Source organism: Pholis gunnellus, assembly GCF_910591455.1.
Source record: "Pholis gunnellus genome assembly, chromosome: 18".
Lineage (NCBI taxonomy): Eukaryota > Metazoa > Chordata > Actinopteri > Perciformes > Pholidae > Pholis > Pholis gunnellus.
The window spans coordinates 11,533,909-11,559,346 of record NC_136545.1 but is presented as its reverse complement, the minus strand read 5'-3'; the positions used below and the strand labels follow the sequence as shown (position 1 = coordinate 11,559,346).

The 25,438-nt window shown below is 42.9% G+C and overlaps 3 protein-coding genes across 3 annotated transcripts; all 3 read left to right on the top strand.

The window, feature by feature from the left end:
- The first annotated feature begins 4,617 nt into the window (after positions 1 to 4,617).
- Positions 4,618 to 6,340, top strand: LOC306710465 (apelin receptor B-like). The gene has a single exon (XM_079179034.1). The coding sequence runs from the start codon at positions 4,680 to 4,682 to the stop codon at positions 5,745 to 5,747; it is 1,068 nt and encodes a 355-aa protein (XP_079035160.1). The 5' UTR covers positions 4,618 to 4,679; the 3' UTR covers positions 5,748 to 6,340.
- A 4,975-nt stretch (positions 6,341 to 11,315) lies between these two features.
- On the top strand, positions 11,316 to 14,427 carry nfkbil1 (nuclear factor of kappa light polypeptide gene enhancer in B-cells inhibitor-like 1). Its single transcript, XM_079179059.1, has 4 exons — positions 11,316 to 11,652; positions 11,747 to 11,859; positions 12,624 to 12,735; positions 12,819 to 14,427. The coding sequence occupies exons 1-4, from the start codon at positions 11,379 to 11,381 to the stop codon at positions 13,412 to 13,414; spliced, it is 1,095 nt and encodes a 364-aa protein (XP_079035185.1). The 5' UTR covers positions 11,316 to 11,378; the 3' UTR covers positions 13,415 to 14,427.
- An 897-nt stretch (positions 14,428 to 15,324) lies between these two features.
- On the top strand, positions 15,325 to 23,937 carry atp6v0a2a (ATPase H+ transporting V0 subunit a2a; the record flags this gene model as incomplete). The annotated part of the gene is made up of 20 exons (XM_079178485.1): positions 15,325 to 15,435; positions 15,935 to 16,013; positions 16,178 to 16,275; positions 17,181 to 17,318; positions 17,701 to 17,798; positions 17,899 to 18,025; positions 18,886 to 18,968; positions 19,060 to 19,153; positions 19,231 to 19,443; positions 20,320 to 20,470; positions 20,581 to 20,720; positions 20,825 to 20,982; positions 21,100 to 21,190; positions 21,276 to 21,394; positions 22,258 to 22,468; positions 22,553 to 22,672; positions 22,759 to 22,881; positions 23,089 to 23,206; positions 23,306 to 23,477; positions 23,835 to 23,937. The coding sequence occupies 20 exons, from the start codon at positions 15,325 to 15,327 to the stop codon at positions 23,935 to 23,937; spliced, it is 2,547 nt and encodes an 848-aa protein (XP_079034611.1).
- Between the last annotated feature and the right edge of the window lie 1,501 nt (positions 23,938 to 25,438).

Below are 25,438 nucleotides of genomic sequence, written 5' to 3'. Positions count from 1 at the left end.
AACATAAACATGACCAGTTTATTGTTACAGTGAGTTCTATGCAAGGCGATCGTTAGCCCTCTGTACATCCATTAGCCTCTTTTCATTATGTCAAGCATGTTGTAAGTAATCTTAATTTACCCCGGTAGACTGCACCCGTCACCCAACTAAAAAAAAACCTCTTTATTGGTCCTCATCCTGTGTCAGACAGGAAGTGGAAACATACACTGATACAACTGTTTGTCCATGTTAACAACCACAGTTGCCGCGATGACTTGCAGCAGCAGTGTTACCTCACTGCTTCTATAAATGATAAATGAGCCTCTCGCTTATGTTCCCTCTGATTGAAGCTCCTCAGCTGTCCTGCGTGAGAGAGACGAGGACGCGCCCCGCCTTTCTCCATTTGTTATATTTTCTTACTGGTGACCCTGGAGTTTGAGCTATTTATACCATTTCATGAAAACAATTTGGGATTTCCCTCTCCTGTCCTCACATTCAATTAGATAAACAATTCTGTTCAGCTGCTGTGCTGGCACAAGAAGACAACAACATCTTGAAAGCAGGAAGATTTATATCAACAGAGTCCTCCGGCTGCCTGACCTACAAACAGAAATTGGACATCCATGTGTGTGTGTTAGCTGCTAATTCAGAATAGCTGCTGCTGCCCTGGAGGAGGGACTGCAGTGGGGTCGGCAGGGCCGTAAGGTCATGAAAACATTGCATGTGCGTGAGCTGAGTGAGGTCAAGGAAGTGCACGTTATCATATAGATACAAACTCGGCAAGAAGACTGCACCGGCTGCTTCCTGGCGCATCAAACGAGTAAGACCTGGACGCTTTTTCCACAAGTCTCTACGTATTGGTTGTCTGAAGAGCACAAGCCAAGTGGAAAATGATTGAGGAAAAGAAGAAGCAGTTAGATAACATAATCTATTTGCGGCGCTTACATTACATTATCATGCTTAGATTTAGATTTGAGCCAATTTCGACCAAAGGTCAACTCACTTCAGTGCCTTGGTACCAGACCAAATGGGAGAGATCGGGCCCATTGAGTTTACAGCTGCTAGAACTGGCTGTGTTTCTGGAGTTAGGACTTCTGGACTGAGAAGCTATTCTTGACCAGTCCAAATACCCAGAAATCAAATAAATTTAGATGGGACGATTGTACTGCAAGGTTAATTTAATCTGGCCCCCCGGTCAGCACAGACAACCTGTCCATTTGAATGAGGCCAGACCGCCGTCGCAGCAGTAATGCCGACACAGGAGCTCCAGCAAGTTTCCAGGAAAACCGTTGAAGCAGGCTCAACTTTTACCGTAACACAACATGACGTCATTCGCACATTTCTTAGATTGTCTCACCAGTCTACCTGAAGCAGCAACACGCCCCTTATGCTGTTTTCCCTACACAAGCAATAAAACGTGCATCGTAGTATCGTGTTGTATTCTGTTCTGTCATGCCCAATCATACCCAATCCTATTCCATGCACCAGCTTCAGGGGACCCACAAACGGTGGCCTTTGTGTCTTAACAAGCTGGTGTCAATAACCTCACCGTCTTCACCGAAGTTGAGCAGGCGGTAACGACGCCCAAATGTTGAATCTTTCCAGCCGTGCTGCTGCAAGTGTTACCTTTGGCAGCACTGAGATAATCAAAAGAGCAGATCAGACGGCTGATGTGATTGGTAATGTAAATTGTGCTGGCTCAGGTGTTTGCCCGTGAGTCTGTCTATCATCAGGGCGGTCGAGCTGCTATCAGGTCAGACGTGTGATATCATGAATGTTCAGAAGAGGTCTGACTCAAGAGTTGGCCAGATTGCAAACAAAGCCCTCAAGTAACCAGCTGTCTCAGTGCAGGGGGGTGGGTGGGGGGGGGGGGGGGGGTGCATGTGGTCTGTGGCAGCTTAACACACACATCAAACAACTGTCGGACCCCCAACCAACCCTCGAACACACCTAGACAACAAGAACACACACCTCACGCTATTCTGGCACAGCGAGTGACACCAAAACACGGACCCATAAACTCGCAAACACAAAAGGTCACGATAAAAGATCAAAGAGACGCTCTGCAGCTCAGACAGACCGTCGCTGTAGCGAGTGGGTTTGTGTCTTATCGCCCTTTGTGTATATTTTGAGAAGCAAGTACTCATACTTTCCGATGACCCAGGACATGCAGTCCGTTACCGACTCATCGCTGATGGGGTGACAGTCGAATGAAGGATTGATGAGGCGCCTCGGTGCGGTTAAATAAGAGTGCACAAACACGAGGAATGTGTTGGTGCCTTCATGGTGTGTGGTTTACAGCACGTGGCCACACACGAGAGGACAGCATCAACAATAACAACAATCAATTTGAGACACAGGTGGGCTGTTAAGAGGACAAACATGAGCTGAACGCAGCGGAAACCGGGTCTCTGGTATGCTGAGTGAAATGATGGAGGCCCCGCAAGGAGGATCGAGCTCAGTCCAATTGGAACTCGTCACTATTAAAAGACAGAAAGATGAAGAATTGGGATTTTTGTCTTGCTGTGCATCAGATTTGTCTCTATCTGCAGCGAGGTTCATTTTGTTCCATGTTTCTTATCCTGCCATTGTAATACTGCTCTATAATGGCTAATGAGGGGATTTTGGAAAGAAAAGTGAGTGGGTGGATTGATGTACTCATCAAGGCCTTATGTTTTATTTAGCTGTATATTCACATCCCTGTCAGCAAACACAGCTAAAAAAAGACCTCAGTCCCACCAGAGCACAGATAGGAAGCTTGCTTTTATGCCTTTTTTCCTGTTCTGCCGGACGGACAAAGAGCTGGACGGACAATCAGCCGAGCGAGAGAGCACAGAGTTCAGGATGAGGCACACAAACACCGTCCCATCAGTTTCATTTAACGAATGCCAAAAGATCACATCACAATAACACGCAACAACAAGCGGTTCTCGGAGAGTAAATGACGTTGGTGAAAGCGGAGGAAGACGGGAATCAATCCTCATCTTCATAATCAGAGGAAGGCGGAGATGAGCGGGGAGGGCAGATGAGGAGGGTGGAGGAAGGGATCAGCAGAGGAAAAGATCGTTGAGTGATACAGTAGTTGTGGCTAAAGGTTGTTGCCCCGGCGCCACTGCTGCCTCTCTGCTGAAAGACGGAGCAGACTGGAGACTGAGCCGACCCACCTGGGCCAACAAATACACCCAAGAGACAGCAGGGACGAGAAAGAGAGAAGAAGAGTGTTACTTACTCTTTAAAGCTACTTAGTCAGTAGCTTTAAAGTTAACAAAATGTCTTTATTCTATACTGTCTGGCAGTACCACACTGTTACAACATTAAAGCAATGCTGAAGGACGTTTACAGTTAAATATTTAATCTATTTTATGGTGGCACCATTCAGTCATATAGAAAAATCGAATGCGTCATTTTGTACACATTTCCCCAAAATACATCCTGAGATATTTGGTATTTCTGGAAATACGAAGTTTTTGCAATTTAAAACAATGTTTGGCTGCAAGTTTAAAACGTTCACAATTGCAAATAGTAATACAAATATATCACATTACTATAGTGGCCCACAGTGTTGCTTGTCTTTATGCATCTGAGTTTTACAATACAGTTCTGATAATAAAGCCAAAGCAGGACTTTTATATATATATATATATATATATATACCATATACATATCAGATCTTTTATTGTGTAGTTTTTATTCATGTATGTCTTTGTTTATATTATATGCCCCTGCTCTAAATGAATAATTTTATCGCTTTATCAATTTATTTTTTTAAATTTAGGTGTTCATTAGTCACCTACATTTTACTACTATTAAATCTTGTCAATTTGACCTTAAAAAGTTGAAATATAATTACAATACTTTAACCGAAGAGTATTCAATATGTTTCTTAGCATTTAGTTTTTGCTTTAATACTTGGTATTATTGTATATTTTTAATTAAAGGTCTGAGGTTACAGTTTTGTTTAACCTGCAGTTCATTAACACTCAACACATCTTGACTCTAGTTTGTGGTTTTACTTGTACGAACATGTACAGGCATGAGAAAAACAGACATTGAAATGTAAATAGTGCAGCTCATTCAGATTTCAACAGAGTGCTCCGGTGCCAGAAGGACTCTCGGTTGATATTGAAATTGACTACTTCTAGAAAGTCATGCCCAGACTTGACTCATGGGCTACTGTCCAAACATGTCTAATTAACTATCATCCCCTAAAGTAAATCCATTGTTGCAGTTATATCTGTGGCAAAGATTTATACTTTGGACAGAGTTTTATTGCACCCCTGAATTCATGTAGCCCATATATTTACAGCTGTATGCATAAAATGTGAGGGAAAAAGAGGGGATATCCTAAAAACTACTAGTATTACCGGCAAAAAAATACTAGCATTTTCAACTTATATTACATGCATTAAAGGGACTCCCCTATGCATTATGTTGTATACAAACACAAATGAATGGAGAGAGAGGTGGGTGTGTACGCAGTGAGATAGTGTGTTCTTCAGAGCAGAGGGGAGGAGGGCAGTGGGAGGGATGGGAGGAGGGGCATGCTGGGAGGGTACAAGTCTGGGTGGGGGGTATATAAGGGTGGGCAGATTTCACATGTTGCGACAGATATCAGAGTGCTGATAACTATTGCGGATCTATCTGCACCAAACAGATTGTTCCTTTGCTTAAAAAAAAGGGATAATAACAAAAAAACGAAGATGGAGCCAACTGAAGGTTATGACTACTACGAATACGAGGATGCAGAAAACTCCACCATGTGTGACTATTCTGAGTGGACGCCGTCGTACTCCGTCATCCCCGTGCTGTACATGCTTATTTTCATCCTCGGCCTCTCCGGAAACGGGGTGGTGATCTTCACCGTGTGGAGGGCACAGGGTAAGCGGCGTGCAGCTGACGTCTACATCGGCAACCTGGCCCTGGCTGACCTCACCTTTGTGGTCACTCTGCCTCTGTGGGCCGTTTACACCGCCATGGGCTACCACTGGCCCTTTGGAGTGGCCCTGTGTAAGATCAGCAGCTTCGTGGTCCTGCTCAACATGTACGCCAGCGTCTTCTGCCTCACCTGCATGAGCTTCGACCGCTACCTGGCCATCGTCCACTCCTTGTCCAGCACCCAGCTGCGCACCCGTGGCCACATGCAAGCCTGCCTGACAGCCATCTGGCTGCTGTCTGGTGTCCTGGCTGCCCCGACTCTGCTCTTTCGCACCACCAAATATGATCCAACCATCAACCGCACGTCCTGCGCCATGGACTTCAGCCTGGTGATGACACGGAAAGATCAAGAGAGCCTGTGGATCGCCGGTCTCAGCATGTCCTCCTCAGCTCTGGGCTTTCTCATGCCTTTCTTGGCGATGATGGTGTGCTACGGCTTCATCGGCTGCACCGTCACCCGCCACTTCAACACTCTGCGCAAAGAGGACCAACGTAAGAGGAGGCTGCTGAAGATCATCACCACGCTGGTGGTGGTGTTCGCCGCCTGCTGGATGCCCTTCCACATTGTGAAGAGCGCTGATGCCCTCTCCTACCTGGAGTTCTTTCCCACCACTTGCAGTTTCCTGCGCTTCCTGCTGCTGGCTCACCCCTACGCCACCTGCCTGGCCTACGTCAACAGCTGCCTCAACCCCTTTCTGTACGCCTTCTTCGACCTGCGCTTCAGATCCCAGTGTCTGTGCCTGCTCAACCTCAAGAAGTCCTTGCACGCGAGTCCCGCCAGCTCCCTGTCCTCTCAGAAGACAGAGGCTCAGTCTCTGGCCACCAAGGTGTGACGACAGCTGAGGGCCCAGATGCATGCTGGGGTAGAGGTGACCAATGCAGAATAAAGCAGGTAAATCAAAACTGTACAGCGCTGGGTGCTTGCTCACGGATCAGGCCCTCGTGTCCGTTTCGGAGTGTCACCTTTGCTCCTCTCTGACTCCGTGGACTACTGTGGCCATTTGCCTGAAGACGACAGTCAGGCTTGTTGTTTTGGGGTCTGACCACACACAAACTCCAGCCTCCCTTTCAGGAGCAGGGGGGTGCGAAACTGAACTATTTACCACAAGGGACCAAGCATAAGCCAGACTTTTTGAAAAAGTGGAATGTATTATAAATGGAACACACGCTTGTGTGGTTCTCCTGTGAACTTTTATGCAAAAATACTGAGCTTTTGAACTCCGCAATCCTGTCGTCAAGTCACTCATTTGCCCCTGCTGTTCTTGTTTTCATTTGTAAGCACTCGAGGTGTGTTATCATCCAAACTCCCCCACTCTCCGACTCAAACTGTAGTATCACAGCCAGCAGTGTTACGCATGTGTGTGTTTATGTGTAGAAAGGGTGTGTCAGTCGGTAAGAGGTGTTGTAGTCTAATGAGAGTGCTGTAAGGAGGGACGGGGATAGTGGGAGAGAGGGAGGGGGGGGGGGATCGGAAATCCCAGACAGACAGACAGATGGCAGCTGACAAATGTTTTCAGGCTGTTAGAGGGCCCAATTAAAAGGTGACTGCTCTGACAGTCTGCGGTTGTGTGACTGTGTGTGTGTGTGTGTATGTGAAGGAATGAGTTTGTTTACTAAGCGTCAGAATGGCAATGAATTTGTTCCTGTGACAAATAAGCATTTTGTGAATGCACGTCATTTTGAATTGATTGTTTATGATTTGAAATTAAAAAAAGTGCTTTGAAAAAACACAAACATTCTGTCTCACTCTGTCACTTGTGATCGCTTGTTACGTCTCGCTGGAATGTATTTTCTCCTATCCAGTGAATGTGCTTCTTCCTGTTAGTGCATTGCTGAGGGCATGGCAGTCTCCCTCCTATTGTGTTTGGCGGGGGCCGAAATCAAAGCATGTGTCTGGAGGAATTGCAAGTTTGACTTCTGTTTCTTCTCCTCCAGCATGTTTGTTTCTTCTCCTCCTTCCAATTCGCTCACACAAACAGTGAGAACAAAAGTTCCTAAATTGGATCAACCACCGGACATTTGGCTTTGTTCCTGAGAAGTTTAAGTCTCGAGGGTTAATTACCACAAAATGAGGGTTCTTTTTTCCTGTTCCAACATCCCAGGATACCCCTTAATGTGTCCCTGTGTTGTTAGTTCATCATAATTAAGCATAGCTGAATGTCTTGTTTACAGCAATCACAACAGCTTGCTGAGCTTTATATTAGAATTCGACATTTTTGACTGTAAAGAGCTTTTTACAGGATGTAATCAGCAACAGCAGGGAGACAGAAGGATTGAACTAATCCTCGGTTACTAATTTGTGGTGGGACTCTTCTATCTGTCCCTGTGTATTACCTTTGACAGAGACGCTTAGTTGTAATCACCTACAATTACAGTTCGCTACAGTGTACCATTAAGTTAGGGTTTGCTAAAGGTTCAGTAAATGGGACAAAAGCCGATGGACAAAAGTAATCTGCGTCTTACATTTCCCAGGTGAAATCTGAAAGCTTCCTTGTCCTAGGAGAAAAGAAATCCAGCAGCTGCAGCGACATTCGCTCCGTCTCCTTCATCGCCGTCTCAGCGCTATAATCTCATCTGAGCCGAGACGCAAACACAGACTTTACACAATCTTTATTTAATACATCTCGATGTAGTCTACAGAAGATGAGGAATTTCCTGGAAAGTAGTTGCACGCAACAACAGTAGTTTAAATAGTGGCACAATCCATGCACTGGAGAGTCTGTGCAACATGTTTTATTGCTGAAACAGCGCACGGTACAATTTTAAATTCCATGCAGCAGCAATTTTTACAGGACGACTTGTCACATTATCCTCCACCTGTTGGCATCAAAGTCACAGCCCGGCAGGAAAGATAATCTGGATAGATTATTGACATGGGTTTTTAAGTTTTATGAAGCTAATGTGGATCATGTTACCAGGATTTCATGGCATGAACTCAACCAAAACTAGACAACAAAGTGCAAGAGAAAAGGGGCTTTATAGCCTTTGATTCTCTCTAGGCTGGGTGTTTGTCTGAGATGACATTCAGAAATGATTACGCAAATGTTTTCATTCCTCTGTAATTACAGAGTGTGAAAAATGAGTGTGTCCTTGCTGGAAGTAGGCTTGCCTTCCCCGCGGGTTTAAACAGTCTTCATTCTCCTTTTCTAAGAAATGAAAAACAACTAGAACAGCTTTCTTGAAAAATGCATTCACTGTTAAATGATTATTGATATATAAAGAACAGCATTGTTCTCTGTATTGATAATGTGACTGAAACAATGTGGTGTTGGTATTTTCTGCAAGGAGGCCACAGTAGTTCTGTCTGTGCAAAGACGAGCACCACTGTTGTCTGAAGACACTGCTAAGAAGAAAAATCAAAGCTTCATTAAATGTCAAAAGTTAACAAACTCAAACCACTAATTATATCCATAATAGTGTCTTGTATACACCACAGTTAACGTCTGACACAACAGTCTTATTAAATGCTTCTTACAACATAAATCTCTCTATATTTGTATATTTACACCACACTAAACTATACTTAGTTCTCATTATTTGTTCTGTCTCCAGTGGAAATGAAGAAACCAGTTAAAGCGTCAGTCCACACTCTTCAACACAAAACCAGATCAGAATTTGATTTCTGTCAAATAGGTTTTCACATACAAGGAACAAACATAGTCATAGCAAATAAAAATACAAAGCAAGTACTGCACAAATCAAGAATCATAATATAATATAAATAGAAAAATGTACAATAAATAAGTATTTTAAAAAGGATATGTACACGTTTTTCAAGTGAAAAGAGGTGTACTGTTTGAGAGGAAGAATGTGGAATGTGCAAAACATTTACTAAAGAATCTATAAAAGTTCACAGAATAAATAATATGTGCAAGATGTGTGTAAATGTAATGCATTGAGTCAGATACAACTGGGGGGTAAGTTATTGAATATGTTTGCTGGGTTTGTTTTGTTCGTTTTTTATTTCCTAAACTGACCCGTTAAGTCTGGACGGAGCGATATGAAACAATCCTCTCTGTCCAAGGAGGCGATCTATAAACACAGACTGGACAGTGTCTGTTTGCAGGTAATGCATATCAACTGAAACTAAAGGCAAAGGTGAGAAGGCCGAGTTTCTATAGGGGTGGTCACCTTAACTCGTTCATTGTCATATCAATGGGTGACAATAGCCTTTGTGTTGTTTCAAATCAGACTTGCAGCTCCTGTATCTCAGCAGCATATGTTTTAGCTGTCATAAATCACAACCAAATAAACCAGGTCATGCAGAAAATAGACAGAGGAAGCGTGCACCCTTTTCTCCACCTTCCTCCTTCCACAATGGTGGCTGAGCAGCACACAGCCAGCAGACCGGACCTGAAGCCAGGTCTGACCACAGTGTGGTAGGATGAGATGCTGACCCCTGGGGCGTCTTGGAGGACCCTCAGCTTCCTGCCGCCCGGTCCCTGCAGCGCTCCTCCCCTGCACCGTCCCAGGAGGACGGCAGACCTCACGGACAGGATAGGAGTCAGCAAGCCAGGCAGGAAAAGAGAGGTAGGGGTTCCTGACCGGGGATATCCTGTCTTTCAGAAGCATGTCTCTGCTTTTAAGGGCCCTCTGTGAGACAGATAGAGACGCATGCTCCGTCTGGGGTCTTGGAGGACAAGGGTGCTTGCTTCCGACACTGTGTGACAAATGGGAGCTATAGAAGAAAAAAAAGGACAATAAAGCTTAAAGCACACATGTGACTCAAACACCTGAAGTGAGAAATCAGAAGTCTCTTTCTCCCTCACGCTCTGCTCTCACTCCGTCTCTCCTGAGATGGCAGGCATTTCAAAGGCGTTCACACAAGACGGCCATCGTTAGTGGAGACACGTCGTTTCCGACGGCAGAAAAGAGCGGAAGTGCCCAAGCTTTGGGTGACTCCGGATCTCGGGTTATGTGGGTCTCAGAGAAGATCATCCTCTTCACATGGGCACAAAGTGTCCCTTCATTCCCTCCTCTATCCTCTCCATTGTGCATCCTTCCCTCCCTCGGGCCTAAATGGATGCCCTGTCATCTGCAGCAGGACCGAGCCAGTTCAGAGGCTCAGCTGCACTGATTGAAGCATCACAGGTAAAGATAGCTGCACATGTCAGCAAGAAATTACACGAGGACAACGGCAGTCTTCATTGATTTAGGAAGCAACTGCAGTGCAGCTGACAATGTCAGACTGTGGCTTTAATCACTGCGACATGTTATGTTGCAGTGATTTTTCTAGACTTGCGTTAGTGATGCAAACTGTCCTCTGTTATTGCAGCCACACCTTGAAGGTCTCAGCAGAACAATCCACACTACATACATGATTTAATCATGTTGATGCTGTGGATTGTGGCTCAAAAGACATAGTATTAACCAAATAAAATGTTTAACCGCAATTTCCCATCCAAAGATGTTCTAATCTAAGACATATTTAAAAAACTGCTATATATAAACAAAGAAAAAAAAAACTCTGAGTAGAAATGAATTCCCTCTACTTCCTACAAATTCAAGTAGATATTTTCAGTTGAGAATATTTGCGAAGTATTCAAACTCTAGCGCTAAATTTCCAGTCATTACAGCTGTACAAAGTGATGTAGCACCAAAGGTTAAGTCCTTGGACTAAAGTAATAGACACCTTATGAAATAGTGTAGGGATGTCAAACACTGGAACTCAAGCTCTAGTCTGCAGGGTGACAATTTCTGTCAGATTTCAGACAGCTGTAACAGTTTAACACTTGACTACACACCCACACACTGAGTCATAACACATCCTGTAGCAGTTCATAATGAAATGTTAGAATTTTACAAATAATTGTACACGATTGTATTACTGTAAGTTAACAGAGTATATGTTAAGGGAAAAAAAGGTCAATTGAAATACTTCTAAACCACTGATGTATGAACCCACATACAGAAGCACACAGAGGACCTCTCTGCATGACATGTTCCTGACAGGTGGCATGTTGAAAGGAGGCTGAGGCACAGGAACCCCAAAACACCAGGCAGGGCTTATGAATGCCGAGTCATTAGCCATGTAGAAGATAGCAACAAAGGCCCGAAAGTATGAAGAACATCACTGTTGTTCCAGTTTTCTGTCAGCCACATTACATGGGGTGAATAGCGGGTCTTTGTTTTCCCATCAGAAAGAGAAGGAAGGATTACAAGTTGTATTTCGGGGCATCCTCTCTAGCTGGTGTGTGCTGGTGAGTCAATAAAAGCGGTAACATAGGTTCACTTTATCAATTGATGACTTATTTATAAAGATAGTCAAATACTGACACCTAGTGGCAACACCGGAAACACTCTGTGCCCGGAACTTTGAGATCCGAGCTGCTGCTACCTTCGGAGTTATTAAGGAGCAGCACCGGGTTAGCCGTTGGCCTTCAGAAGCTAACCGAAGCTAACTCAACCCACCACAAGTCAAATTAACCTGCTTTGTTTCACAGTCTGGTCCGTTTTTAGTCCGCATGTTGTCTCGCAAACAGAAGCGGGTGTGGAAATACGTGGAGGAGGGCGGCTTGCTGAAGCTGAAGTCGTACCTGCGGAAGCACCGGGACCTGGACGTGAACTTCTCCCAGGGCAAGAGGGAGAGGAGCCCGCTGCACCTGGCCTGCAGCCTGGGAGACGACGCTGTTCTTCGGCTGCTGCTCAAACACGGAGCCGATGTTCTCCGGAAAGACCGTAAAGGGGACACGGCGCTACACATCGCGGTCAACAGGGCTCTTAAACACGGGAAATCAGGTACGGAGAGACGCGTAAAGGAGCTGTTGTTGAATTATAAACGTTGGCCGCCATTTGTCATATCTTTGCTTTTTATTTTTTGTTTTCGGTACAGCGTATGAAGACTTGGTTGAGCCGCTCAAAAACAGCTGTCCAGAGGCTCTGAATACCCCAAACAGCGCTGGAGTCACACCTCAAGACCTACTGAACTGGAGGAAACAGAAAAAGGTGAGTTAGACCTTCAGTTAAGGAGCAGTGTTATGGTCAGAAACTATATTTCAATAGCCGTTATTAAGAAATGTCTGCAACTAATTACAGGTGTCATTGCAGATCAATCTGCTTAGGATCATTTGAGTAGTAATTGTCTGTTAAATGTCAGGAAATAGTTAAAAAATCAGTTAGTCGTCAGAAAAATGATCAGCATCCAAAATAAGAATCCACTTTTATTTTCTTATATTTAAGTAAAGTGTTGTGTGTCTGTGTTATATCTTTATCACATGAACATTTGAACACGTTATCATGGTTTTAACTTGGTATTTTGGTGCATAACGTTCACAATAAAAATATTAAATGAAAAATAAAACAAATACTACAAAAGTCAAGAATCATAAATATAAAATAGAATTTAACAATAATAAATACATCTCTGTTTTACAATGAAAAGAGCTGTGAAAATGATCTCTTCCAGTCAGCCATTGTTTTCCATTCATTTCAGTTTGGTATAACGATCAACTCTCAGTGAGGGTTCAGAGGTATTGTTGTTGAAAGACAGATTAATCATTAAATCTCTCTCAGGCAGGTTTCACTTCTCTGTACATTGTTTTTCATATCACGCACGAATGAATCAAAACCACCGTCTGCCTGGAAGGTCTCATCTTTGAGATGTTTATGTAATTTGGGGGATTCCTTTGCATCAGGTGTCAGCAGAGTAACATTTGATCCGTTTGTTAGTGTTGGATCATATTCACACATAATTCCCTTAAATTCCTCAGACTGCCGAAAACATGAACCGCCCATCTGAAAAGGACCCTGAGAAGGAGTGGATGGAAAAGCTGTTTGGTGAATGCGAGGATGAATTCTGTGACACCTTTGGCGTCTATGACGGTACATTTAAACTCGTTATCAAACGCAGAATTCTATTTTGACTGTCCCTTCATAAATAACACGGCTGTACTTCTTTCACACAGCTGACGATTTTCTTCCCGTTGATGACGACGAGCAGGACTTCGGGGACTGGGCTGACCGCATTAGAAAAGAATATTTCGATAAAAAGCACGCCGAAGCTCAGAGACTGGTAGCGTCGTCCTCCGGGTGGAAAAAGAAGGAGAAGAGCAAACAAGACCGAGAGCAGGAGGCGCAGAGCCAGAAGGAGCTGCACGAGAGGCTGCAGAGGGAACATGAAGAGTATCTGGCACGAGCGGCACGCAAAGAGGAGGAGGCCCGGCAGGGTAGGAAGCGCATGTACGATGAAAGGTGCGCTGCAACTTTTAGCGGTGGCGGCTCCTCGTCTGGCGTCGCGAAGCTGAGCTACAGCGATATCCCCTGGCCCGCTCCCCGGGGAACAGTACAGGAGATGCTGGATGTGATGCTGCACGGCGTGGACAGGAAGGACGTGCCGGTGTTTCGTAAAATGCTCCGGAAGCAGCAAACGCTGTGGCATCCGGATAAATTTGCTCAGCGATGCGAAGCTCGTTTGGAGGAGAAGGACAAGCAACGGATCCTGGACACAGTGACAGCGCTGTCGCAGGAGCTCAACAGGCTGGCTCATAGCCTGAGGACTTAAAGTCAAGCTAATAGTATCGTATACTACTATGTGCTTCTCTGGACAACTCTATCATTAAACTGAATAAGTACCATGAATGCTAAAAAAAAAAAAAAATCCAGCACACTGTTCGACAACATTTTGGTCCTCCTTACTTCCTTCAGGTGAAATTCATCCAGGCACACAGCAGCAGGATGCAAATGTAAACGTAGCCCAGGGATTAATGCAAATCAAGGAAAATCAGGTGGTTTCACAAACATACCCGGGAGCAGCTGAGGGTTAAGGGCCTTGCTCAAGGTGACACATAGAGGGTAATGATTGCTGGATCTATCCTGCTAGCTGTCTTTATCCTGAAGTAGACCACTGCTGTGCTCCTAATTTGTGGGGACAAATGGAAGTCACTGGATACACAAACCTCTGCCATTATTGTGAATATTTTTTTCATGTAATATGACAGTGTACCTGCAGGATTGTACCCACAGAGGACCAATCCCCAGATTGAACACCCGAGCAGTGACATGCTTCAGTTAAAAGCTTGATTTAATGAAAATAAAATTAACATTATCCAGCTTTTTCAAAACCCTGAGTAACCTTTGTGTTGAGTCATACTAGCAGACACAACAGCCCATAGTTAAAGAGTCATCCAAAAGATGCTCGTACGTGTGACCCGCAGGTCTATGAAGACGTGCAGTACTAATTTATCACGAGGGAAGATTTGCTCTTATAAAGCAACAATTAACCCATCATTCTGAAACACCTTAAATAAAGGATTTCGCACAAAGAGCAGACGGTCGGTCCGCTTTCAGTGATGGAACAGAATTACAACATGCGCGGGTTGCCAGGTTTGTGAGCAGACCACCGTTTTAAGAAAATAAACTTGTCATTTACACGCACAATAACAAACGAGACAAAGGAATTAACTGAAAGTTTATTCTAGGGCTAATTACCCAAAGAGCGCAAAATGTGACCGAATAACACACATACAAAATAATATAGAAACAAAATTAGAGGCTAGAATATATTATATAAAATAATGTGCCTATATCTTCAAAAATATTTGATCATTGTGTAATAAAAAAACATTTTTTGAACACAGTGTTATTGTCTTATTGGTGTGCTTTATTGTGTTTACCACATTTTGGCTTGAGTACCTCAAACAACTGCTGTTTGTACAGCAGGACGTGAGAGCTGCAGATTAAGTGTCGACAGAGTACAAATTAACGTCAAATAAACAACATTTTTCGACAGATGTCGTATAAACTGTGTTTCTCCTCTTTAGCTGTCAGATAAAACCTTTAACGCGAGTCATTTTCTAATTCAAGAATCAACGATTATTGCGGAGGATGCGACGATATCTGGCAACCCGGAGACGCAATCCGTCAATTGCCGGCGCGACGTAGCGAGAATAAAGGCCGTAGCCTATTTCTGACTGTGTTTTTATAACGTGTGATGCTACCTTCAGCCCCACTTGTCTGCATGGAGGCTTGAAGGATTTATCTTATAGTTCGCCTGTTGCTCGTCTCTTTGCGGCCCCGCGTTGCGTTCGTCGCCGTGTGTCTCTTTTTTTTTGCGCCGTAATGTCAGGTGTTCAAGGTAAAGAGCCCACCGGATGACTCGATGTACAATTTGCATCAGGGACGTTTCTGTCTTTCTTTTCATATTGTTTATTTTATAGAAAGCAGACGGGCTTTGCGCGGAGACAAAGCGGAGCGACACCCGGACCCAGAATGAGGAAAATCTCCCTTCATTATTAATAGACAATAACTAATCCTCGAGGCGATGTTGATTGGTTAACGGGTTTAAAGCCACGCACCGACTCGTCGCATTGTGTGATGTCCTATATTCGCTCGTAGACGACGGCTCGTTGTCCGGCGTCAGAAGGCTACAGACCGGTTAATAGGCGGCGGAGGAGATCTGTCTGGCGGATAAAGATGGTGTTTCGGAGTGAGGAGATGTGCTTGGCGCAATTGTTTCTGCAGTCCGGCTCTGAATATGACTGCATCAGTGAGCTCGGGGAGCTGGGGCTGGTCGAGTTTCGAGATGTAAGTAGAAATGATGCACAAACACTCTTTTGTTTCATTTGAAATGTAGCCTTTCTATTCTCCCCCCGGTTTAAAAGTATGTGTGCTTATGTATTATTTTAGAAAGCCTATCTGTATTGTTTTATTAGAGAATAAATTAATTCTACCTTACATGTGCTTTTCTCTGTGGGTGCATGCATGCTTGAGGGATGGGGGTGAATGTTGGAACAGCCTCTTATAAATAAACCCAAATGTTCTTCGACTTTATCCATCCAGCTGAATGTCTGCATTATGACTGACCTTTCATGTTACATTTGTACAATGGTTTAAAGTCAAATTGCTCCACATTGCACTTGACTTGGGGAGAGTATTATTACAGTATTTCAAGTATGATGAATTAACAAAGAGCCGGACTAAAACTTTGTAAAGATGCCATGTTGAACCTTGTTGTTGCACATGCACGGACTGATGCAGTATAGCTTGCAGCTCACCTGACCTGTGATGCTTCCTCTGGTTTCAGCTCAACCCAAGTGTCAGCTCGTTCCAGCGGCGCTTCGTCAGCGAAATCAAGAGATGTGATGAGATGGAGAGGATTCTGGGTAAGAGAGAACCTGGGGTGGTTCATGTGGGTGTAGCCTTGAGCACACATACATCATCAGGGGAACATAAGCAACTCATGGCTGGTTGTGTTTTTATAACAAACTGACACTCCAGTTATAATTACCATGAAATAAGCTGTCAGCATTTTTTTATTTGTGGACAGGCTACCTGCTGAGGGAGATTCAAAAGACTAATATAGCCGTTCCAGAGGAGGATGAGAGCCCGCTTGCTCCTCCCCCCAGACAAGTCCTTGAGATCATGGTGAGTGTCACTTCAGCCACATTTTTACTGTAAAAGTACCCTCTTTGGACACTTTTCATAGTGTTTAATGGAGTGCATTTATATGCATACAAATATATACAAGATATTTGGAACATAGAGAAACCTGGCTATCATATCTCTGTATAGATCCTAATAATAATCAGGTTTTTGATAGCGACAGCAGTGGATGCATTGCGTCGCTTCCTCCATATCTGTCAACCTCCAGCTTCCTTTAACTCTACGGTTGGAAAAATCATTCATTATTCTACACTGTGTGGCGGTATCGTGCATATATACTGTATCCTCTTGCTTCCGCTCTGATTCGTGCATGTTTTTATAACTGCACCAAGCCATCAAATGAAAATATTCTAGATTTTTCTCCAAGTTAAGCCTGACTCATTTGGTATCTTTAGAAAGGTTGGGACTTCTAGTAGATAATACCGCTTGCTTGGATTTAGCGTCTCCGTGTCGTCATCAGTAATGGAAGATGAGACAATAAAATGGATCCTCCTGCATTCCTGACATCAGACTTTAACAATCATCATTACATCATTTATCGTCATATGTTTTGTTGTTCTGACCCACTGCTACATAACCTGAGTTGAGGACTCACCTGCAACACATGATGGAAAATTATAAGAAACCTGGACGTTTCTTAAAACTGAGATAAGAGTTTATCCAGGTGTCTGAAAGTAGGATATAATGTTTAAATGCACCACACATTAAATATGAATACATTGTTTTCTTATTTAGTTAATAATTTATCAATCCTATATTTTTTGAGACTGAGTGGTACTTTTACATTCTATTTTTTTTTAAAAACATTATATATTTAAGGGTTTTTTTGTGTCAACTTGCTGCTGAATGCAGGCTTAAGCTGGTGTTCAATGTGTGTTGACGTGCAGGAGCAGCTTCAGAGGCTGGAGATGGAGCTCAGCGAGGTGGCCCGAAACAAAGAGAAGCTGCAGAGGAACCTCCTGGAGCTCACCGAGTACACACACATGCTGAAGATCACACGGACCTTCATACACAGCCGCTCCAGAGTAAGTGTGTCTCCAACCGTCTCTCACGTAGCGCTTTTGTTCCAGTCCCACTCTTGTCTGCATCTCGAGGCAGTATGCTTCCTCTCCCCTCTCCAGCAGTGCGTTGTTTTCTTCTCACGGATGTGTTTTGTTTGCCGGCGTGACAGAAGTGAAACTAGAGCCGACTTTAATTAAAGACACGGTCCCAGTGCAGTCGTTATAAGCAGCTCCTGACTCACCCAGGCTGCTGTGTTCAAAAGGAATACAGCAAAGAGCAACAGTGGTGTCTATGTAAGACAAGCCTTTTGTGGGAATAAACAGCACTTTCACATAGGCTTTGTCTTAATAATCCTCATGAGCAGTTAATGTAAGCTGAATGAAACATGTTCCCTTTTATAATTAGCATGAGGCTCTTGGTCCCCAGTATGAAGAGTTCCCCACAGTGGAGACGGACACGGTGACGGGGTGCACTGGTATGCAAAGACTCGGAGCCAAGCTGGGGTGAGCTGCAATACGTGTCATTTACATCCACACGACAGGACTTCCTAACGTGTTCTACCATTAAGAAATTAAACCTAATCTGATTCTCCTCTGGCTGTAGGTTTGTTTCTGGTCTCATCCAGCGGGTGAAGGTGGAGGCCTTTGAGCGCATGTTGTGGAGAGTGTGTAAGGGTTACACCATCCTCAGCTACGCAGAGGTGGACGAGAACCTCGCTGATCTCGACACTGTGAGTAAAATTGCGTACTTCAGGTTTGAGGTCATGAAAGATATTGTATCATTTGTTCTGCCTGTTGTAATCAATCAACAATTGCTGTTTATTATTTGTTACATAACCGATCTATCAGCTTCTTACTCTGAGCAACAGGGTCTTACATGAACACACTTATTTGCAAAAGTTAGAACTCTTTTGGTTATTTCACACGAGAGATTTCTGTATTTGTTCTCGCTTTTCCCACTGGTTTGTTGTTGGCAAGGCTCGGTTGGAAAAAGGTGACGTCACGTATTTCAGTGCACCAATCAGTGTGGCTTTTTTGTGCTAATGTTGCTAATGTATATCTGGTCAAACCACATTCATATATTTGAGTTATGTTTGAAGAGCCGGTGAAGCTCCGACGCTTACAAATCTCCTCAATCTTATGAACAAAGAGCAATGGGGAACATAGAGATATAAATAGATAATATTTGCCAACTGTCACTAATTGAAATGCAGCTATAGCTAATTAAAGAAGCTAAAATGAAAAGAAAAACTAGCTGTTCTCTGCTCATTCGCAGCTGATTTCAGCCAAAGATCGTTTGTGAGTTACTGTAAAGAAACATCACGTTATATAGTTATAAATATTTAAAGCTACAAAAAAATAGAGAAATAATCGAGAGATAGTTTTAATGTTTCTTAAGGGCTTTAACCTAAAAGTCCATGACCAGGATGGCATGACAATAAAATGATGCTGCGCTAATGATAACGTAAGTGATACATCCTACTTGTGTACCAGCAAAGAGAAAATCTATTGCGGTAGGGATTCATGTAAAAGTCATTTTTCTTCGTGGCTTTTTGTGAAGTGATAACTTGCCTGATCTGTGTTGTTTCAGGGTGAGATCAGCAAAAATGTTGTGTTTCTAATCTCTTTCTGGGGAGACCAGATCGGACAGAAAGTACAAAAAATCTGTGACTGGTAAGAATACCATCATCACATGACTCACATATGAGTTTAAATTCCCGCTGTATTCTTCATCAGTGCACATGTCCGTCTCTGTTGTCTTCAGTTACCACTGCCATCTTTACCCGCACCCTGACAACGATGAGGAGCGGGCAGATGTGTTGGACAGCTTGAGGACTCGCATCCAAGACCTTAACAATGTAAGACCGACAAAGACGGACATTTAACACGCTCGCACGTTCTCACTGAGTTTGTAGTAATTGCCGTGTTCCTCCAGGTGCTGCACCGCACTGAGGACTACCTGAGGCAGGTTCTGCAGAAGGCCTCTGAGTCGGCCTTTACCTGGGTTGTGCAGGTGAAAAAGATGAAGGCGATCTACCACATCCTGAACTTCTGCAGCTTCGACGTCACCAACAAGTGTCTGATTGCTGAGGTGTGGTGTCCCGTCAGTGACCTGGCAAACCTGCGGGGAGCGCTAGAAGAGGGCTCGGTGAGGAAAATGAGGGCTGATACATTTTTTTGGGGGGGTGACAGAAAACCGCCACTATACTTAATCCAATAACTTCTGCTTAAAATGTAAAAGAAAACATTTCAATCCTAACATTTCTTACAGGGAATCAATGTGCCGTCTTAAAGCCAAACCACAACGGGTTTTAGAGTAAATTATAACAGTAATAAGGATAATGTAGTGACATTTTCTTTGACATCTTGAACTTATTTTCTTACATTTGATTTGACACTCCAAAGCTTAAAACAAAGCATCGATATTGCAGCCGATCAATATTGTTCGATTTTTTTGTGGAGGCCAAAATACTGTTTGCGATTAGTATTTGACAAATTGCATAACTTTAATAGTTAATTATATTTAGGGATCGTTATAAGAATCAGTGTTGGGCTCTTAATGGAATTGACACAGTTATCAGCTGTTAAGCACTCAAATTGAATCACCAAGAGGCAATTTTAATTATTTCCCATAAATACTGGCATTAGGCTTCTCGGATAACTCCCTCTTCTGAACCTCTCCATCTGTCGTGTTTTTCTTTTGTTCCGTTATTGGCTGTATCCTTTGTTGTTGTTGTAGTTTAGCAGTTATTGTCATTTGCTGTCCAGATTGTTGGCAATTCCTACTGCTGCTGGCTGCATATTTTTTATTTTTTTTTCCAGATAGAATGTCTCACCCAGAATGTACGAGAGGAAAAACGTTCTGGTCAAAGAATCACTAAAACCTGTGAATATTTGACAAGAGACAGGAGTGAGCAAAGGGAGCTCCAAACATCCTCAGTGTGTCTTTTTCTGTGAATATATAACGCCGGTTACTCATTTCAGAGTCGTCCTTTACATTTTTTGTCTTTTATTTTTCGAACAGAGAAAAGGCGATGCCACCGTGCCGTCCTTTGTGAACCGCATCCCGAGCACGGACACTCCGCCCACCTTGTTAAGAACCAACAAGTTCACATCTGGCTTTCAGAGCATTGTGGAGGCGTATGGGGTGGGGGACTATCGCGAGGTAAGCCCAGGTAAGAACTCCCACTGTGTCAAGCAAAGAATAAACTATAAAGTGTCTTTTTGTTTGCTTTGGAGAAGGTCAGGGTGAGTACATTGAAGCCGTTGTCTCTTTAATTGGCAGCTCCCTACACCATCATCACATTCCCCTTTCTGTTTGCTGTGATGTTTGGCGACCTCGGCCACGGGATGGTAATGAGCCTCTTCGCCTTGTGGATGGTGCTGACGGAGAAAAAGCAGAAGAAGAAACGGTCCGATAATGAGGTAGGAACAAGTTGTTGCCTTTAGTTGTTCCACTCATCCATAATGCAGAGACTTGTGATTGTAAATTAGTTTTGGGCTGATAGTTGTGTCTCTGTTGATCTCAGATATGGGCGACGTTCTTCAGCGGCCGTTACATCATCCTGATGATGGGGCTTTTCTCCATCTACACCGGGCTGATTTACAATGACTGTTTCTCCAAGTCTCTCAATATATTTGGCTCTGGCTGGAGCGTCAAGGCCATGTTTACAAATCAGCAGTGGACGTGAGTTAGCAGTAAAATACTTTCACAGACATTTTTTGTCTTTATTTTGTCTGTACATATGTGTTTTTATGAATTTTTCTAATTAATACATATCTTTTTTTTTTTTTTACATGGCAGAAATAAAACCCTCCAAACAAATGCTTTGCTCACGTTAGACCCCAACGTCAGCGGTGTTTTCAGTGGGCCGTACCCATTTGGCATCGATCCTGTGAGTAAATGCACTCAGACATTACTGTCAGAACGTAATTGACTCTTTTTCTTGTCATTTTCACTGAGATGCTTTTTAATATCAGATATGGAACATGGCGGTGAACCGGCTGTCCTTCCTCAACTCCTACAAGATGAAGATGTCCGTTATTATCGGGGTAATCCACATGAGCTTTGGAGTGGTGCTGAGTGTCTTCAATCACTTGTGAGTGGCTCGAGATACAAGTCCCTGGCAGCAACCTTACATCACTTTTATTAATGTACATCCATCGATGTCCATCAGCATGTGAATGTGTGTGTGTGTGTATATATATATATATATATGAGTTGTATCAGTATTCTCTGCTTTGTGATTGACTGATAAGTATCTTTATTAAAGTGCCAGCATCTCCTAAAATAGGAGTCTGTCACTACTCTTGTTTTTATATTTGAATGACTAGACATGCTAACTAACTAACCAACATTGAAAAAATATGAATAATATTATCAGCATTATACTTGTTTTGCAAAGAGGTCTGATGCAGCAACCACAGCGGGGGAGTAATATCTCAAGATGCTATGTGAAACTTCTGTATATTCAGTTGGTACACGTTCGATTACTTCCAATTAATTGTAAGCGTTACCTCTTTTTACAAAACTAACTTTCAAATAGTGGTTGTCTTGAAATGTAAACATGTTTAGAAATAGGATTGCGTAGCTGTAAATAACAGGAAAGCATCTTTCCAATAAATAAATTCACATTTACTCGGTTATTCATATTTTACGATTTTTTTTCAAGGGAACTCTGATAGTCAATGAGTGAGTACCTGACTATGTGTACTTTTTCATATTTCACATAGTTTTTTTCCAAGAAAGTATGACAAGTTACATTTTATCAGGTAATCATAAATGTTTTGCCCTCCCCCACCCCATGCTGGTCTTGGTTACACACAACCGTAGGGAAGGAACACCATTTATGTATTATTGCTTAAAAACAATGTATTGTTTTGATAGGCATTCGGGGGTCCAATCATTAAAGCCACTCTCTCATCACTTTCTTTATTCCCATACTTTGTTCTCTCCCTTCAGGCACTTCCGACAGAAATTTTATGTCTATCTGCTGTTTCTTCCTGAGCTGCTCTTCCTCCTCTGTCTCTTTGGCTACCTGGTCTTCATGATTCTCTACAAGTGGTTGGCATTCGGTGTACGAGACTCCAGCGCGGCTCCCAGCATCCTGATCCACTTCATCAACATGTTTGTCATGCAGGGGAAGGATATCACTCCTCTCTACCCAGGACAGGTGTGTGTTTGACCAGTGTTTGATCGGCTCCGGAATGCATTTTGATCCTCGTTTAACACATTTTCTGCTGTCTTGATTCCACAGACCGGGCTGCAAGTCTTCTTAATCGTGATAGCTATGCTGTCAGTACCTGTGATGCTGTTAGGAAAACCTCTTTACTTGTACTGGCTGTACCGTGGAGGCAAAGGCCTGCGCAGACGCAGGGTACGTGAGATCGGACATATTTTAAATATATTTTGATATGTTTTCGGTCATTTGTCAATAAGCTCAACGTCGTTGTCTCACCTCAGGGTTATGAGAGAGTGAGGCGTGTAAGCGAGGACGACAACTCCACAGCACCGTCCTATGAAGATGATGAAGATGAAGAGGAGGGACTTGATGAAATGCCGAGCAGAGAAGCTCTTCCCAAAGAGGTCAGAGATCCGCCAGTACCTAAATGACCTGACATATTAAACAGTAAATCAAATGTAAGAGAGAAATTAGGCTCAGGAAAGAATTTCGGAGCTCATTTATTACCATGTGCACACCTGCATTGTCTTTTTGTAAATTTCAGAATGCTGTTTTAAATCAGTATGAATAAAGTCTAATATCTAATATATATTTTGTGACCTGTTTTGCAGTTTGACTTTGCGGATGTGCTCCTGTACCAGGCCATTCACACCATAGAGTACTGCCTGGGCTGCATCTCCAACACTGCGTCATACCTGCGTCTCTGGGCTCTCAGCCTGGCTCACGCCCGTAAGTGCGGGCACAGCGACTGCTTTGCCATTCTTCACCTTAGATATCAACTCATTTGTGTGTGTCTCTGTGCATCCTTATGTTCGTATTGCTTTTCAGAGCTGTCAGAGGTGTTGTGGGGCATGGTGATGCGCCTGGGTCTGAGGATCACCACCAGAGTGGGGGTGGTGTTTTTAGTCCCCGTGTTCGGCCTCTTCGCCGTGCTCACCGTGTCCATCCTGCTAGTCATGGAAGGCCTATCGGCGTTCCTCCACGCTCTCCGACTTCACTGGTGAGTCTCATTGTACCAGCCCATCTGAATGATCACGTCACTCTTTAGTCCAGGAGTATGATATTAATACTGCGATATGAGACTTGGCATTGGATTGGATTTTACCGAAAGTAACCAGCCGATTATTTTCTTTGATAAATGTCTTTCCTTCTCTGTAAGGCAGTGATTAAGTTAAGTGATGCAATTGTGGCTGTTCTAGTCTTTAAAGTGACATTATTAAGACTGAGACATTGAGTTAAAAATATTAGATTTTTCAGTGTGACTTAGCTCTGCTTTATTCAATTTCCTGTTTGCATTCACCTTCCTTATCATTCATGAAAGAGCCTCTAATCGCTCACTTGAACACTTGATTTTCAGGGTGGAGTTTCAGAACAAATTCTACCACGGGACCGGTGTCAAGTTTGTGCCCTTCCACTTCTCCCTCCTGCCCTCCGTTTTTGAACAAGATGGCTTGCTTTAAAAAATAAAAAGTGACTCTGAGGTGTTTCATATGAGTGTAAGCAGACTTTAGAATTGGGAAGGGTGCTGGAAAGCTGGAACAATTCACACTGTGACGACGACAACAAACCTTGAAGACAATGGACTGAAACTCCCTCTTGTAGCAACGTTTTTTCACCATGACAATTTTTAAAATGTTAGCGGCTGTGCTGACTGCCTTACTACTGTACCCAGCAAGCCTCTGAATAAACAGAGCTTCGAAATTCCTCTTCTATTAATACTTTAATTTCGTGGGTGGGATATCACTCAAAACTACTTGCCACACCAGTTGGGTGAGTTTAAATATGCTATTTGCACTGTGCTGTGTAAACTGGTTTTGTATTAATTACACCATGGTATTTAAAATAAACAGTTGTACAGTGCAATGTAAAGGTCCAGCATTATCCAAGACCATATCAAGCATCCTGATGTAGTGCCATAGAGATGTATTTCTGATGATGATATGGGGATGCATTTGGGTCTTTTAAAATCTTCTTCCACGCGCTAAGAGAAAACCTGTCGGCGTCAAGATCCCAAGAAAAATACAAACTTTCAACCCTTTTTTGTGAGGCATATAGTCACAAAGCACTTTGCAAAATGATTGTACAATGAAAAGTTTTCACTCATGACTGTGATGATGCCAAATGAAAATAATCTTCAACTGTTAGCTGTTCGCTTATTTATTTATTATTGCATTTATTTAAGCATAACCTCCCCTGTAATCGATAGAGAAATGTCAAATACTCCAGAAAAAGTCAAGAAGCCTTTTCTTTGATGGTACTGCTTGTTGCGTTTGTTAATGATAATTAATAATGGTATTTATTTAAATTATTGTCTGTATAAGAGTCTAATATTTTACCATTTTGATGTGTTGAATAAAGGTTTCAAGAAATGCAAGCAAGTAAAGCATTTATGTTCTGTACGATATTTTTTTTTTTGGTCCAACACTCTTAACTTACAGGCTGTTCTGCCAGAATGGGAATTCTCAATTTTCCAGAGTTCTGGGAAAAACCTTAAAATATCCCAAATAACTAGTCCATAAAATTAGTATAAAAGTATTTTTTTTTAATTTTTATGTGAAATAAATGTCTTTGGAGGGGACCTCTGGTGGCTTTAACCTCACAGTGCAACTGGGTGTTAGAGAAGCAGCATACTGTACAATGACAGAATTCTGACTGAATTCTTTAGTTATTAATTAAGTCTTTTGAAATCTGACTTTTCCAACTGTTTCAATTGGAATATTCGATCTCTTAGTCGCTTTTTTCTCAAATGTTTGAAAGGTCTGAAAAAAAAAAATGCAAATCTTTAATTTTTTTGTTTTTACGAATTTAATTCTTTTTTTTTTGTCATGGTCTATTGTCGACATGAATATCAAACCCTTTTACTGAGGCAGTATTCATCCTCCAACTCTCTCCTGTCCTGCAAGGATGTAGGAAACAGCAATGTCATGTGCACACACACACACACGCACGCACACACACACA